This window comes from Babylonia areolata, chromosome 13 (assembly GCF_041734735.1).
Source record: "Babylonia areolata isolate BAREFJ2019XMU chromosome 13, ASM4173473v1, whole genome shotgun sequence".
Lineage (NCBI taxonomy): Eukaryota > Metazoa > Mollusca > Gastropoda > Neogastropoda > Buccinidae > Babylonia > Babylonia areolata.
In genome coordinates, this window is record NC_134888.1 from 17,273,223 (window position 1) to 17,291,063 (window position 17,841).

Consider the following 17,841-nt stretch of genomic DNA (forward strand, 5'->3'; position numbering starts at 1 on the left):
AGATTTTTAGAATTTCTCCTTAGCTGCTTCAGTGTTTGTGATCCTTCTTGTTTAATTTGTCAACTTTTTATGGGGTTACCGTTAAGGGAAAAAATGCTTCAGTTACTTTTGTTGAGAAAAGGGATGCAACTATGAAGGTCTGAGACAGGTGACAAATTAAGTTTGAGTGCAATTTAAGCATTACAATTCAATCATTTTCCTGTTTAAGAAAAATATATTCATTTATATATCTATTTTTATATATTATATATACAATTTTTATGGGTGTGTAGGAACATGGAAATCATTTTATTGAAACAAAGTTTGCCGCCAGCAAATTGGTCTGGCGCAGGGCTGAATCAGTGAATGAATTAAAGTGTTTAAAGATGTATGCTGTGAATTTGATCGTGGTACTACAGTTCAGTGACAGTTACTTAATTAGTACAATCATTATGAATTATATGCATTGATAGATGGAACAGTGTCAGTGATGTAGTGAACTGTCCATGTATAAAAGTTAGTCCTACCAATTACGATTAAAAAAAAAAAAAATCAGATACAGTCCGTGCTAAACAGTAAGAAAAATTGCCAACATTGTTTAACTTGTCTTCCTTAGCTTTCCTGTATAATTTAATTTGCAGATATGATAATGAATAATGTGTGAATTGCAGGCATTCATCAAGAGTATCAGTGCAACTGAAGCAACTGTTGAATTTGAAAACAAGTAAGTGTAGTTAAGTTTCTATTATTTTAATAATTGTTTTTGCTCAAAGTAAAGTGATTTCAAATGTTTTGCTGTTCTTTGTGTGTTAATAGTGAGTTTGTGACTTGGAGAACATACCAATAGTGGTGTTTACAATTACAAATGTAACACATAAAAAAGGGGGGGAAAGCCATGCTTTAAAGTGATGCATTTGTAAACATTAGTGTTTTATTAAAACTAGTCAGGAAAAAAGTTTGTTGATTTCTGTCATGTTTAACTCACTTTAAATATAAAAAATGTGCTTGTTTTGTAACCCAGCAATAAATGAACTCCACTGTTGTATCATTTTATCATTTTCATATATATATAAGATTTTATTGGATAATTTTTTCAGCTGGCAACCAGAGAGGACTGTGCCACTTTCTGCAGTGCGACTGCCACCCAAGGAATCCACAGCTAAACCAGACTACAGGGAAAATGAAAAAGTGGAGGTCAGGATCTCTCTCTCTTTCTGTCTCTCTCCCCCTACTCTCTCTCTCTCTCTCTCTCTCTCTCTCTCTCTCTCTCTCTCTCTCTCTCTCTCTCTCTCTCTCTCTCTCTCTCTCCATTTCTAAAAAATATAAAAGTTATTTTCAGGAATGGGGGAGATCTGCACTTTCACCCAGGTATAGTGTATCTATCATGTACAGATTTGTTCTTAAACACCCAGTGCAAAGTCCCAGTGCATTGTTTGTTGCATGCATTTTGAAGCAGGAGCAAGAATATTTTACATTATCAATGTTTCAGATGGCAACCAAACAGAAGTGAAGAGCACACCTGTTTGTGTGTTTGTGTGCATTGACAGGTGTATTCCAAGGCTCAAGAGGATGAAGCCTTGGGGTGGTGGCAAGCCAAGATTCGCATGCTGAAAGGGGAGTTTGCGGTGGTGGAGTACTTGGGCTGGGAGGGCTCTCCCACTGACATTCTTGCCATTGATAGAGTGCGACGCATCAATGCCAAGTGAGTCTTGTGCTTGCTCGGTGGATTATTGTTCTTCTCTCATGAATTTCTCTTGTTGAGATGATTAAGTATTCTATATTTTTCAAGAAAGACTTCTTTGTGGAGATTTGGATGAAGCTTTGTGAAAGAAATTTTGAGTTGTTTTCAGCTTTTCCTTTTTCTTGAATTGATTTTGTAGCAGCTTTTCTTCATTACTGTGTTGGACCTCAAGTTTTAAAGAAAGTTCTGAAGATGCATTTTGTGTGATCTTGTCTGAAAATTTTAAACATAAAAACAAAGAACAGCAACCAAGGTATTATCTCATTAGATAATTTTTTGAAAAATTGTGTGCATTGTTACATGGCAAATTGGCTTAAATCTCGCATTGTTGTTATTTTCAGCTCAGATGTCTGAATTAACATATATATATATAATTTTGAGTTTCAGTTCAAATATCAGTACGGTCTTTAATGGCTTGTATTACAATTACTGTAGCATGGTGGTTGTCATCATCTTTCTCTGTAACAAGATCTGTTTATGCATGGAATTCAACCATGGTTCCTGTGCAGTAAAGAAAATGGTGCATATGTGTATGTGTTTGCAGTCCAGCTATAAGCCCGGAAAGCTTCCACCAGTTTGTGTTGGAGGTGCCTTCTGATCTGAGGGAAGGGTGCCAGGGAGAGGGAGCGCTGACTGAACTCAAGAAACACCTTGGGGGAGCTGCAGTCATCTCATACAACACGACTGACAACTCCATTCATGTCCTGGTCAGTCTTTTCACTTTGACCAATTATGGTTCTTTAAACTGTTTTTTGTTTGTTTGGGTTTTTTGTTGTTTTTAGAGGTGAGGGGGTGGGTGGGACTCAGTATTCAGAGATTCTTATAACAAAAACTTGCATGCAGTTGCGCATAACAGGAATTAATGGAATTCTCACAGCTTTTGATTTGTCATGAGATTCTTGCAAAAATTACAGAAATTTCCTTTGTGATATTTCCAAAGGTGAAGAGCAGACACTTTTGAAAAGTTTGAAGCAGTGACAAGTTTTTATTGTACCATTTTTTACCCTTGATTTAAAGTAGATGCAAATGTGACGATAGCCTTGAGATGGCTTTAGTGGTCGGCAAAGCTCTAAGCACCATAATTTGATTTTATTTGGTTAGCATATGCTTTGGCTGTTTTGCCCATGGGACTGATCAGACGTTTTTGGCCAGTGTCCAGGAAAGGGTAAAAGAAAGACACATAGGACGAGGGAATAAATGAAACATAGAGAAGAGAAATCAGGAAAATGAGAGGTTGGTTACACACACACACACACACACACACACATCTCAAGGCCTGACTAAGCGTATTGGGTTACGCTGCTGGTCAGGCATCTGCCTGGCAGATGTGGTGTAGCGTATATGGATTTGTCTGAACGCAGTGACGCCTCCTTGAGCTACTGAAACACACACACACACAGAGCGTTTGTTTTTGTTTTTTAATCTGTTAGTTGTTTCTGTTGCAGTCAACAAGTACAGTTGTGACAAAGCGAGCTTCCATGATAGGTGACATGTTCCTGAGAAATGTTCGACAGAAACTGCTTCTGAAACAGAGGACGGAGGAGGCTGCGAAAAAGTTACAGGTTGGACCACTTGTTGATTTTCAGTGCTGCCTTCATGTCTTTGTTAGCTTATTCTTGAGACAACAGTAACAAATTAGAAATGTCAGAGTGAATGCATTAAGCCAGATCATTACAGTATCTGCCCAAAATGCTAATATTCTTAAAGAAATTGTCACATTTTCTTTTCCAGCCATGTGGTTATGTTTTGCTATTGTACAGCAACATCAAAAATAAAAAAAGAATGTGAGAAAAACTGTGTGTGGCATGGTTCTTTGTTTTAAGAAGACGCACTGTTGGAGAAAAGTGCCCAGCAAGTAGTACTTCAATTATGCATTAAAAGAAAGAACCCACTTCATTTCACACAAAACATGTGATGTTTTGCTGTGTGGGCACATGTTGTTGATAGGCATTTGTTCAGACTGCGTGTGTTGGGCAGAGCACCAAGATCCGGTCAGGCTACATGGAGGAGTTTGTGGTGCGTGAGGACCTGATGGGTCTGGCCATCGGCACCCACGGGGCCAACATCCAGCAGGCACGCAAGATTGAACACATCACTGGCATCGAGCTGGACGAGTCCACTTGTACCTTCAAGGTCTATGGAGAGGTGGGTTGCTTCTGTGTCTTTGTGTATAAGCGCGTTCAGGGTGGTCAGAAATGTCATCCTCATGTTTGATTTTTCTTACTCTTTTGATAATTAGCTGATGCTGTCTTTCTGGATATTCGGCTGCTCAGAGAGTGTATTATTCTGTGTGTCTGAACAGAAATGCTATTGATCATTGCAGTGTATTAGTGGCTTTTCGACAGACTGTGACGGTGAGTGTTATATGTCTGACTTCAGACCATGGATGCGGTCAAGCAAGCCCGAGGCATGTTGGAGTTTTCGGAAGAAACTTTCCAGGTGCCCAGAGACCTTGTGGGTGAGTTGGTTTGCTGTTGTCTCAGTTGTTGGTCTTTGCGTGCAGGTCATGAAAGTGGGCATTTATAACAGTAGAAACAGGTGTGAATATATAGATATAGGCAGTGTCTTCCAGTTATTGGATGACAACAAGTAAGAAAAAGAAGAAATAAAGTTGTTTTTGTTTTTTCATAGATGAAATTTTTTCTTGAAATGACATCAAGAGAAAGTTTCATGCTTTCAGATTTTGTCACCAGGTAGCTGGTAATTTGAAAGTGTGATTATGACCCATCATTATTGATTTTGATGGAAGAAAAAACATAACCAAAAAAAAGTAAATTTATTTGTAGCATGGAGGTGACTGTTGTTTTCAGCGAAAGTGATAGGGAAGAACGGCCGCAACATCCAGGACATTGTGGACAAGTCTGGGGTCGTGAGAGTGAAGATAGAGGGGGACAACGAGCAGGAAACACACAGAGAAGAGGTATGTGTCAATAGAGCCTCCTTTAGTGGATCCTTAGAGCCAGGGACTCGCTGGTTGTCAAAGTATTTCTCTAACTGTAACGTGCTCCCTGCACTGTGAAATTGGAAAGTTACTCATGACTCTTCTCCAGAGTATGGACTGTCAGGCCAGAGTTTTGCGCTTCATTGAAAACATAACATAAAATACAATATGGCTTTGATTTTGAAAATTAAAAACACTTTACATTGTTTATCTCTGTAGATTTTTCTTGTTTAAATGAAGGAGCAGTAAGCAGAGATGCTAACCAGGTTAGACCCACCATTTTTTATTTCAGTGAAGGAAAAACCTGCCACTCTCTGCTACTGTTGGATCAGCAGTATGACTTTCTTTGTTAAGGGATGTGAACTGATCGAAGTATGATCGGGGGGGGGTGAAAAAATATCATTGATAATTGAGATACATGAAGATAACATGATTTAGACAGTGTTATCACCACAAATAGAGAAACAGTTTATGGTGCCAAAAAAAAAAAAAAAAAGGAAGTTGAAATACTGATTTTGGATGGAAGGAATGAAGGGCATGTGTGTCCGGAGTGGCACCCCTAAGTTGGACTGCCTAATCCCTCCTTGTACCAAATTAGGGCATCTCTAGACCTGTGGGTGAGGGGGGAGTGTGTGTGGGTCCCTTGGGGCCAGCTACAGCAGAGATATGGATGTGGCCAGGAGCATATGTTCAAGCTTGCATGAGACAGTTGTGTCAATGTAGTAGTCCTCCAAAATGGAGTGGGGAAACTCTATACTAAGATGTGTACAAATATGTACATAGGATGTACGTAGACTTCAATGAGAGAAGATGTCAGAGAATGTGACCATGCCTATAGATCAGTGCACGAAAAAGGAACACATGCGCTAGTCAGGGATGCAAAGGGGAGGTAACCTTCTTAGGGAGGTTATCAGCCGTAGCTACTTTCGTTTTCTCCGCATAGGCGGGTAGTAGTTTGCACAGGACAGGAATCAGACCCCTGCCGGAGTCTGCACTAGTGGGTCACAGTATGTTACTTAAATGTTCTTTAGGAAGAAAATTACCTTTTTGGATATGAGTGGAGAGATGTGTTTTGGCCCTGTGTAAAGTCTTTTTGCTTCTGAGCTTTACATATGGGGTTCAGTACCACTTCTGCACTTTTTTTCCTCCAGCTTAACAGTATTTACTACAGAACATATTTTAAACTTTTTTTCTTCTCATGATTCCTTTGTTGGAGAAAGAGCGTGTCACAAGTGAGTTTTGAAGGCCAGGCCCTTTTTTTTTTTTTTTTTTGTTGGGTTGTTTTTGTTTTTGTTTTTATTGATTACCCTCCAGATGATATTACATAACAGGTGTTTTCCTTTCAGTTTGAAAGCTTTGTCTGTGTTTGTATTGGTGTTCTGTGTTGAAACTAAAAGGACGGGGCAGTGGTTTGACCCTATCACTCACATGGTCACAGCTGTTGTATCCACAGGGGCAGGTGCCTTTCATCTTTGTTGGCACACAGGAGAGTATCAGTAATGCTGAGCTTTTGCTGGAGTACCATCTTGACCACCTCAAGGTATGTCTGAACCCTGGCTTCATGCAAGCTGACTGCTCGTTCCTCATTTTATTGGGTTTCTTTTATGTGCAAAATGTGCCTATGTATCAGCCTTGGGTTGTCCTTAGTGTGTATCCAAACTAAACTTCAAGTGCTATAAAAACCATTTTTAGGGAAGCAACTTTATTCATGTTCTTAACTGGATTGAATCAGTTTTTCATCATCCATGATGATGGTGCAGATAATGCATTAAAAATGAATTATCATGGTTAAAGCAACAAGAATATAGTTAGGTCCAGACCACTGACTAGGCCCTTACAAGAAGCTGGATTGTTAGTTGTAAGAGCACAAGATGCTGGATTCTTGGTTGAAGCAACAAACCATATCAAAGGAAACTTAATACAAAAGGCCAGATTTTTCTGTGTGTGTGTGTATAGAAAATGTCTGATGAGGCTGTGTATGGAATGGGCAGGAAGTGGAGCAGCTGCGTCAGGCCAAACAGGAGATTGACATGCAGCTGAAGAGTTTGGCTGGGCCCCAGCCAGGCTCTTACTTCCCTCCTCCCCGCGATCGCAGGTACATGTAAGTGTGCTTTGCTTTATTTTGCTTTGTTTCCCCCTTTTTTTTCTGTGTATTAAACCCTTTAGTTTACAGAGCTGAAAAGAAATGCTATTGCTTATTTTCAAAGTGACTAAACCAGCAAATTTTTGTTAGATATGAAGAGAGTTGCTGCATGCACATTACGTTTTTGGCTGTTTCTGCCTGTAACGAGTTTTAGGATACTCAAATCTTGTGTGAGGCTATTTGCTGTGTTTGTGACAGATTGTACTGAAATGAAAAGTACCATGAGCATTGCGTGCCTTGTTAATTTAAAGCATGATGACGAAACAAACAAATTTTCTGCATCATAGAAAGATTCATTTGATTACAGTGTTACTTATAGATACACCAGGACAGTTTGTAAAGGTAATCTATCTCAGAAAATTTTGTGTTAGAAATTTCCTTTTTGTCTATACCAGTGTTCCAGAAGTCAGGTACTGACTACGAACGAAAGAAAATGACTGTAGAAATAAAACCCAGTGCACTTCAAAAAAGTCCACAGAAATTTGATTTCAAACGTCTTGGATCACATGACCATAACCAGCCAGCTGTGATATGAATATTAACCAGCTCCTGTTCTCCTGAACAGGTGACAGGATATAAAGATGACTTCCAAAAGTGTTTTGGCTGCAGAAATTTTTTTATATGGGCATGTATAGAAACTAATTGTTTGTTGGTGAGGACTGTGAAGTAAACTGCAGTCTTTTTTTTGTTCAGATGAGAATGTAATGTATCTCCGTATTCATTTTGGGGGGGCCATAGTCCTGCAGCATGATAGTACAAAACACATTCCATTTCTCTCAATTCTGTGAGAGGAATTTTGTTCAGCCTTAATGTTGTCATTCTCCCAACCCCTTTAACTTTAAAAAGTTAAACCTGCTAATGTATACGCATGCTCTCACACCAGTCTTCTCACCATGAAACATGCTGACTCTCATGCACACACAATTATTGACACTGATGGTGCCTTCTGAGCAAAGAATGAAAAGTTGAGGGGGGGGGGTGTCTCTTCACTTTTTTTTTTTTTTTTTTTTTTTTTTTTTTCCAGTCTGGTTTTCCGCTGTTTTCACTGTCATGTCCACATGCACACATCTCAGGGTTCATTCAAATTTAGTGGGTACCCAGGTGCAAATGCTACAAAAAGTTGGCTTGGGCACGCAAATTTTCTGTCGAGAGTGCCCAGTTGGCACTCAAAATTTGATAGAGGCAAAAGAAAATTAATTAAAACACACACCAAGAATGCAAGCTCGAAGGTTGTCACTCGAAATGTAAAGTGTCGTCTGCTGCAGCTTGCTTCACAGAGCAGCATGTTTGCGCATACGTGATCGGATGTTGACATTCATGATGCGTTGGCGTTGGCGACGAACCATGTTTCCCATCTTCAGTGTAATCAGAAAGGCTCCCGAAACGGAGATGAAAGCTCATGATGACAAAAAGAATAAGCAGCAGGAGTATGAATCAAAGCGCCAGTGCGTGTACAATGAAGCCTGGTAAAAATACTTTCTTTGGCACATTTTATTTCATTTTATTATGCTGGCACCCAAAACCACAATTGGGCGCTTGAATGTTTTGTCTAGAGTGCCCGACACACTCAGAAAAAGAGTTAAATTCGAACCCTGTATCTTAAACTGTCTTCCCATTCAAAAGTCTCAGTGAATTCAGGATAATCAATGGGGAAAATCTGTGGATGACAGTTTTGTGTGCAGAGAATGGATTGTATCTGCAAAGAAGTCAGAACTGAGTCACATGGTATCTACAATGAAGTCAGAAAGTCAGCATGTATTAGATTTTCCTTTATTGTTTTGCTTTTGTTGTGTTTGTTGTCAGGAACAACACTGATCCCTACATTGACGACAGAAATCGTCGAGGTCGCGGTGGAATGCGAGGAATGGGAGGCCGTGGTCGTCGATGGAACACAGCAGACAGAACGGGTAAGTGTGTGACATTTGCCAGAATTTGGTGTTTGATGTGTTGCTTTTGAAAGCTAGCCAGAATTATTACCATTTTAATTGATATTGTTCTATATTCTGTCTTGCCCTCACAGCTGTAGTAATTTTTTGTTGTTTGGGTTACTTGTTTTTATATTGGACACTTGTAAATTTCAGTTCAGTACAGTTGTGTTATGTTATCATTGATGTCATCATTATGTGTAATTTTATTGATGGGAGTTGGATATGCAGTGAACACTCTTAGCTCAGCTAATGTATGGTAGAAAGATTGAGACATTTGTTTTCCAAGTTGATCCACATGTATACATGTTTTGTAATTATGAAGAATATATTTAATTACACATACTTAACCGTGACCCAACTAGTGCAGACTCTGGCAGGGGTCTGACATTCCTGTCCTGTGCAAACTACTATCCGCCTATGCGGAGAAAACGAAAGCAACTTCGGCCGATAACCTCCCGGATGTAGGTAACCTCCCCTTTGCCCCGCTGGCTAGCGCCCTCTTTTTCCGGCAGCCATCATGACTCCTGTTCCTGTGCTCTTCATACGGCTAAGTTTTTTTTTCGTATTTTCTGCTTGTCTGTCGATTCTCTGGCGTTCTTGTTTTTTGTCAAATTGTCTCCAACCAGGTCACATAATTATGTAGCTCGATTGGGCAATCGCACTAAAATTAAGGCACGATCGCAATCGATTCGCTGACACTGGGCCCTCTACTCCAGGCCCTCTCAACAACGCCAACCCCGCCGCCTACACTTCCTCCGCTCCCTCCGGTCGACTCCAGACCTCCACCACCTCCTACACCTCCTATGGTGACTTCTAGAGGTTTGTTGCCACACACTCAGGTCAATGTTGCCATTAATATCATTTTTATCGATCCGCGAACGCACTCGACGCGATCCGCGATTTCTCGGCCCTGCCAGTCAGCAGTGTACTAGTCGACCTCCTCTATCTCTTTACCCATACCCACAGTTGCACCAGTGGAATGTGCCACATTCCCTTTGGGGAAACAACACAAAAAAAAAACAAAAAAAAAAAGATTGTTGTGGATCCGCACGCTAGACTGGGCCCTATGTGTGATGCGTCCATAGTGGTGGCCGTGACATCGGATCACACAACCCCCCACACGGCATGCCTCGACCGTCTCGGATCCAGTGGCGACCGAGGCGTGTAGGGATGCCCTCCCCTGGCATAGGGAGGAAGGTGGACCACTAGGGGACACGCTCGCCCATATGCATGCATCCCTCTCCTCGTCTGGAGTGCCAGATCCAAGGGAGGCAACCCCTGCTTCAGCACCCTTGCCAGTGACCGCCGCAGTTATTTCCCTTGCACTGCTCCTCGCCTACAGTGCGGGTGCGTGCACGGTCCCACCAAGCTATGCGGTGATGACCCCATCTGCCACACCGCCAATTGCTGCTGTTTCCCATCCACTAATGGCATCTCAGAAAGCTGCCCAACCAAACAATCGGCAACTCATTGCTAACTTGCTGCAGCAATTATGCACCACTCTGCTTCCCCATGCCACACCTTGCGCCTGCACCGCCCCTCACCCACAGAGCAGGTACGTGCACTTCCCATTGAACTTTGGCAGTGCTGGATTCTCCTGCCCCATCGCCTAACTCTGCTGTTACCCAGACTAATATCGGCACTTCCACGTCGGAGTGCCTCTTGATAACTCGATCCTGCCTCTCGGCAGTGCTCAGGCCGATCTTGTCTATCCCTTTATCCGTCAACACACAACAGCTGAACATCGGTCCTCTCGCAGGAGCTATTTGCGAGGTTGGACCGCCGTTCAGCTACAGGGGGATGCACATCCCACAGCAAGCCGACGGACTTGTCACCCCCTCGTCCACGACGCCCATAACACTGGATTACGGCGCCGTCATGCCACATGCCCCAACCGTCTCGCGTCCGATGGCGATCGATTCGGGTTAGGATGCCCACGGCACTAAGGGACATTATAATTATTCCCCTTGCGGCCGTTTTCACCTGCGTCAGTTACGGTGGCATCAAACCATGACTCTCACACGCAGCATGACACTCCATCCTCTACAGCGAGGACACGTCGCACCAGGGGATATGTGCTCTAAAGACACCATCCTTTTCGACGATTATCAGCGCCAAGGGAGTCAACTCTGCATTTGTAACATAGGCGGTTGACGCTGTAGTTATTTTCGCCGACACAGCACGTCACTCCTGCCCCCCATGCTGTCCACCAACAATGTTTTTTCAGTTTCTCATTGGGTCCTGATGCCCATTCATGGACTTCTTCACAAATTTGCATAGAAACTGCACCTTTCTTGCTGTTTCTCAGGCTATTGGCCACTGAACTTTGGGGTTCTTCATCCCCCCACACTTGCACATAGTCCTCTGCAGGCAACAATCCCTATTACCGTTCTCTTCTGGTTATACACAATAACAGGAAATAAATCACAATATTTCCCCATCTATTCTTTTTGATTTATTATATCAAAAAATAAAAAATAACAATAAAAAAAAAAATAAATAAATAAATAAATAAATAAAATGAAATACAATAAAAAAAAATATTGTGTGTGTATATATACATATATATATACATATATATAAGATGTATACTTATCCCTCGGTATACACGTGTGTGCGCTTACGGGATAGGTTCATACGACTTTCATATTAACATGTACAATTTTATTTCTATCTCTATTCATTGACATCTATTCATTGAGATTCCCGACATAACAATACAGACACACTTGCAATTGCGTCATTCTGTTCACATGCCCAGATCTCTCTGTATCTACATACTGGCACTTTATTCATATGCGTATGTACATCTCTTATATTTAGGTGCATACACAGATTCCTTCCCATTACAGATTATGCACACTTACCCATTTACTTGGGTATATCTGTGCACGCTACACGTTTGCTTATACAGCCGCTTATTTCTCATGACTCGATCTCTTGTCATGTCATTGGCATATTCCTCACACCATCACTTGAGTTATTGGAAGTTTATATCCCATTGCACATATATGTATTCGTTTTCATAAATTCATCCCTACCTTGCTTTCAGAGGACGACTGCACTCAAGACAAAACTGCCTCATTCACACCTGAATGTATGCTCCACATATCAGTAGTGGCTGGTCCTTAGGTCTCACACACACTCCCTTCCCACCCACAGGGCTAAGGATGCCCTCTCTTGGTGCATGGAGAGACAAGGCAACCCAACTCATTTGCCTACAACAATCACCCACACGGCTATAGATGCCCTAACCTGGTACAAGGAGGGATTAGGCAGTCCAGCTTAGAGGTGCCACTCTGGACACACATGCCCTTCATTCCTTCCAAGTTTTAGTGGGCCCAAAAATTGCCCACTGGGCAGGAGACAATCACCCTAAGTCCATCTCTTCCACTCCTCACTAGTAGCAGAAGGCCTGGGTAATAATTGTTTTCCTCTACACTCGGGAGAATGGCATATTGACGAGGACAGATGCGTCTCACAAAGCACAACGAACCGTTCATTACCCACAGGGGCGTACCTTTCTGCCCACTCAAACCGACATGGCAGATGCCGCATTCAAGCACATTAGTTCGCCCCATCGCCTTGCTTGAACAGAGATCCAGCATCGATGTCTCAAACAATTGGCGTTCGAAAATATTTTCTGCACCTGGGTCTTCCCTGCCCGATACTTTCAGCCTCAACACACAACCACTGCTGTGGTTGCAGATGGGCATTCCTTCTCAAGTACTGTCTTTCCAATGAGACACTTCCAGGGGTTTCTAGCCTAGGCAGGCTATCCCATCATGGAGCCCCAGCCTTCAGTCAAGGGCCTGTCAGAGGATGACTTTGCTGTCACTTCGGAAGCAAGCACCATGTCTTTCAGACAAATGGTTGCACCACAATTCCTTCCGGCTTCCTTACATTTCAACATAACCTGCATGGTGGACACCTTCATCCCTCAAGCACACAGCAGCTGTTTCCTGATTAACCCATGCTGACTGGTGTCCTAGGACCAGTATATGATAATCAGTCGTGTACGACATTGACCATCAGATCAGCAGAGGAGGCAACTGCTGCCCTGATTATTCGGGCTGGAATTTTATTATACAATTTATAGTAGAGAGTGTTTTGCCCAAATTGCATCCCCAGTCCCTCGATCAAGAGGGCCTTAGGACTTACCATAGGGACAGATCCCAAAGGCTAGTTAGCCCCCTAGTCTGGGAGACATAGTCAAGGCTACAGCAATAAGTCCCAGTGCAATTTGACTTCTAGTCTGAGAGACATAGTCCTTCATGAAAGACTAAGCTGCAAATGATTTCCCTTTGCAGTTCAGAAACCGCTGATAATACAGCTTTCACTTTACTGTTGGCCATACTGAAAACGCATGTCAGATCAGTGATTTGGTGTAAATGGCCAGTACAACACATCTACAGCCACTTTCCTTCCTGTCCTCGCCCTGCTCCATCCCAGACTTAGTGCGCACCACACACAGCCAGAGGCCTGTCATGGATCCCATCCCCTTTCTCACTTAAGAAGCTTCAGCAAAAATTTTCCCAGTGGAAACCCTCTTCCATTAGGAATTCCACCACAGAATGAGACTCAGTGACCTGCGGGCACTTGAAGTGCACTCCCACAGCCTGATCCAACCCAGCCATTGACTGCCGACAACTTTCTGCAGGTTGCTCCAACATGCCACCAAGCCTTCCGTATGCCCCTTCGTGATGGTACCTACCTGGGCAATTACACAGCCCTGTCCCAGAGACACCAGGGACCTCAAGTCTCTTGTTGCCAAATGTCTGCCCTTCTATGCATAGGCAACATGCCAGTGTGGTCTTTTTTGGCAACGACAGAAAATTGGGGGTGGGGGGGCGTCGCCTGTCAGTTCTCATGGAGGAGCTCTACAGATCTGGCTGTCACGCCTAAGGCAAGCCCAACATGGTGGCCTACCTCTGTCTTGTGCCACAGTTTCCTCTAAACACATATATCACTTCCTCTATCGGCCCACAACCGATGTGGAATCATCAGATCAAACCACATGTGCACCTCCTTGCATTGCTCAACCGCGCTCAAGTGAGACAACCCTATAGGGTAAGTGTTTCCTTCCCTTCCTTTGATTCGAAGGGCTCTCAGTACAGTGTGGATTCAACACACGACCCGATTTTCTTTGCGCTACATTTGTCAGCACAGCTGTGGTCCACAGACCTCTCCCACAATACAGCTGCGGACCTCAGTCTTCTTTGCCCGCACCAATATCCTTAGGTGACACAGTACACTCTACCTTCATCGAATTCTACTTGAGGGACATCTATTGTTTTAGGGATGATGACTCAAGAGGCGTTGTCTCTGCAGTGGTCACACAACAGGCCATTGCAGCGCACTGGCGATAGAACAGAAGGATTGAGACTTGATGCCTCCTCAGCCAGAGCACATGAAGTCAGAGCATGGTCCTCTTCTCTTGCCTTAGCACACTCAACACGGCTGCAAGACATGGATGCTGCCTACTGGAAAAACCCTGCCACCTTCATCGACTTCTACCTGAGAGATCTCGCACGCTTGCGGGATGATGTCTCAAGAGGCATCGCTTCTGTGCTAGTTGCACAACAGGCCATCGCAGCACACAGTAGAACAGGCGAGCCCTCGACCTTGTCGCGCTATTCTGCACTAGTTGGGTCACGGTTAAGTATGTGTAATTAAAAGGAAATTTTCTATCTAAAATTATGTTTAAATAACGTAATTACCGTGACCCAAATTTAAGACCCTCCCGTCCTCCCCGCTTCCTGTTCTCCCTGCTCGCTGCGCCGGTGATGGCATATTGCCGTCAAAAGAGGACGCTAGCCAGCGGGACAAAGGGGAGGTTACCTACTTCCGGGAGGTTATCGGCCATAGTTGCTGTCGTTTTCTCCGCATAGGCGGATAGTAGTTTGCACAGGACAGGAATGTCAGACCCCTGCCAGAGTCTGCACTAGTTGGGTCATGGTAAGTATGTTAATTAAACGTAATTTTAGATAGAAAATTTCCTTTTTTACCAGTTGTAATTGAGTTATAGCAGTGTCTCCAAACCAGAATCACTGAATAAGTGAAATTTCCTATAAAATAGATAAATAAAAATCAATGGATATATATTGGGGAGGGAATGGGGATCAGAATATGAAAGGTAAGCTGAGCTATTTAATGCCAGACAAAAGAAACAGGCAAGATCAGAAGACTGGATACAAGAAGCTACATCCCTTTATATATCTATATCAGTATCTATTTCCTATTACAGTCAGAAATGTAAACAGGTTGTTCAGTGCGAATCTTTTCAAGGGGGCAGGACTAACATGCTTTCTGGGATGTTGGGAAAGGGGGACATTGAGTAAGGAAACAGGCGACATTGAGTAAGGAAACAGGCAGTGTCACTAGCACCAGAATGTGATCATTTGTTCATTCTGGAACATTGTTGAGCTGAGTGTGATCTGCTGTACATTGTTTAGCATGTGGTGTTATTGGAACAGATGTATCCTTTTTTCATGCACATTTGTAGATTGTTGTATCCATGTACCAGTATGTGGATGTGGGTTGGCAGGAGTGGTCACAGGGAGACAGTGGTCAGTGAAGATAACATGTGTCAGAAGATGTTGCATGACGAAAATTGTAGAAGATTCACTGAGAAGGAAGTGTGGAAGATTGCAGGGGAAGGCCAACCCTCGCCAGATAAGAGGCAGCAGCAGTTCTCTGATAACTTTAAAGAGCAGTGGGAGGGTGGTCAGCCAGCATTCCTCCTCATGTTGTTGTTGTGGTTCTGTGATAGCAGACCAGTCCCCACGCCTACCAAAGTGAGCATTGGCATGTTGCTGTGTGTGTGTGTGCCTGTTGAAGGGGATGAGCCTTCCCCTGTGGGCGATTGGTCATCCGAGGTGGTGGAGGAAGAGCGCAGGCAGATGGGGTACTTGACAGACAGCGTGCTGAGTGGCAGGGGGAGGGGCTATAGACGAGGAGGGCGAGGCCGTGGTAGAGGAATGGGCGGGGCATACTCCAGTAGGGACTCTGGTGAGTGGTTTGCCTGTGTCTGCCACAGCTCTGTGCCTTTTGGGCCTGCTCCTTGTTTGCTTGCATGGACTGGTGTCTTGCTGTGCTTGTGGTGGAGAGCGGAACAGGCTTGTGGTTGCAGTTGGGGTGTGGCAGCCAATGATAACTCGATGACAGGGGGCAGTAGTTTGAAGCATGCTTTCCCTCACTTGCTGCATGGTGTTGACCGTTTCAGACACACTCTGATGCACAAGTTTCAAATAGATTCAATGCCTGTTTGAAGACTGATACCACAGTTGCATGTCTCACAAGTGTTGACCAGTGGGAATTAGTTTTCTTGATCTTCTCCTACCCCCCAACCCAAAGTACACACTAACTTTGTCATCAAATGGGTGTTCATCCGTTCAAATTCCCATTCATTTTAAGCTTGCAATGTCAGTTTTCCTTTGCTTCGGACAAGTCATTGCTGAGTTCTGAAATAGTCAATCCATACAAGTTAATGCTGTTGATAGCAGGATTTAAAAGATACTGGTTTGTCAGTTATTCTCCAACTTTGCCAAAATTCTTGTTAATTTATTGGTTTTATTTATTTATATATTCGTTTATTTTTACATTTCATTTCATTTCTTCATCTATTTGTTTACTTATTTTTATTTTACTCTAATTTATTTATTCATTAGTTTGATGACTTATCTCTTTTTTTCTCTTTTTTTTTTTCAAGGCCTAAGTGCGTTGGGTTACGCTGCTGGTCAGGCATCTGCTTAGCAGATGTGGTGTAGTATATACGGATTTGTCCAAATGCTGTGACTGAGTAACCTTGAGTAACCAAACCAAATCAAGCCAAAGTTCAAAATGAGAGTTGAGACTTTCAGTTTTGGCTTAAGTTGTGTAAACAATGTGAGAATGTGATAACCCTTTATTTGGTAAACATTCATATCACCAAATTTTGATTAACATAGAAGAACAAATTTCTGACTACACCAGTTGTAGGGGTTATTTGCTACTGATTAAGCATAGTTCCAGATCGTTCCAAGTTTATTTCCTTTTGCCTCCAGGTCCACAAGATTTTCTTGGGTTTTCCCAGTTCCTTTCAGATAGTTTCTGCATTGCTGGGATTAGCATGTTGTTGGGGTTGTAAGATAGGATGACATTCTATTTCTTGTCTGCAGTTAAAAGAAATTAAAAAGAAAGTCTGGACAGAACACACAGAATGACGCTAACTGCACCATTCATGTGTATATTGCCAATTATTATGTGAAAGAGGGTACTAGACACCAGAATTACCCAGCTGAAAAATCAAGTTGATGACATTTCTTGGTCAGCTTTCTTGCCTGAAAAGGTGGTCACTAGGTACTGTTCTGCGTATGTCCGTCTCTTTTGTTACGATGTATGTGAGCAGTAAAGTCACAGAAAAGACTGGAATGGGTTCAAAGTTCAGCAGATGTGAGCATATAAAGTACTGTAAGTTGTCATCTCTTTGTCTACCTTTAGCTCCCTGTCTGACATAAAATTAGATAAAAGGTAATAAAGACCAACACTCCATATTGTAAATGTAAAAACAAATTTGCCCATCCCTTTCTCTGTGACTGACTCCATCTCCACACCCAATATTGTTCTCTTTGATTAGCTTTCAACAAAGGAAGTGGACTTGCACGGAGTGATTACTATGTAAATTATGCCTACAACTGCTTTTGACAATTATGCTTCAATGTATCAAAAGCTAGAGATTTTTTTATGAAAACAGGGGAAGTTCAGAACTTTGACAGGTCTGTATATGATCGTAAAAGAATAAAATGCAGATCAGTATGGGCTTCTTTAGCCAGATGGAATTTTCGGTTTCCAGAACACAACTTTCAGCTTGACAAGCTATTTTCAGATGGTGAGCAAAAATATGATTTGGATCAATAGGCCTTTATATAAGTAAATAGTGGTACACCCCCTTCCCCTTTCCCTCATCACCCACATCTTCAGTTTCATTCTTGTAGTTTGTAAATTTGTATTACACAAGCCATGAAGGCTTGACCTGTGGAGACTGGAGACATACTGCTTTTTTCTGAACCCCACACCCTCTCTCAGTTTTCTCTTCTTTCCCGTCTGTCCTTTCCTCCCACTCTGATCT

The 17,841-nt window shown here is 42.6% G+C and overlaps 1 protein-coding gene across 1 annotated transcript in view; it reads left to right on the plus strand.

The window, feature by feature from the left end:
* LOC143289105 (RNA-binding protein FXR1-like) overlaps positions 1-17,841 on the plus strand; it is a 34,633-nt gene that overhangs the window by 3,283 nt on the left and 13,509 nt on the right. The window contains exons 2-13 of the mRNA XM_076597960.1: positions 651-703; positions 1,077-1,173; positions 1,527-1,681; positions 2,265-2,427; positions 3,166-3,282; positions 3,698-3,865; positions 4,100-4,178; positions 4,531-4,640; positions 6,115-6,201; positions 6,653-6,762; positions 8,608-8,711; positions 15,573-15,743. Of these exons, the coding sequence (XP_076454075.1) occupies positions 651-703; positions 1,077-1,173; positions 1,527-1,681; positions 2,265-2,427; positions 3,166-3,282; positions 3,698-3,865; positions 4,100-4,178; positions 4,531-4,640; positions 6,115-6,201; positions 6,653-6,762; positions 8,608-8,711; positions 15,573-15,743 (1,414 nt within the window). The remainder of the gene's footprint in view (positions 1-650; positions 704-1,076; positions 1,174-1,526; positions 1,682-2,264; positions 2,428-3,165; positions 3,283-3,697; positions 3,866-4,099; positions 4,179-4,530; positions 4,641-6,114; positions 6,202-6,652; positions 6,763-8,607; positions 8,712-15,572; positions 15,744-17,841) is intronic.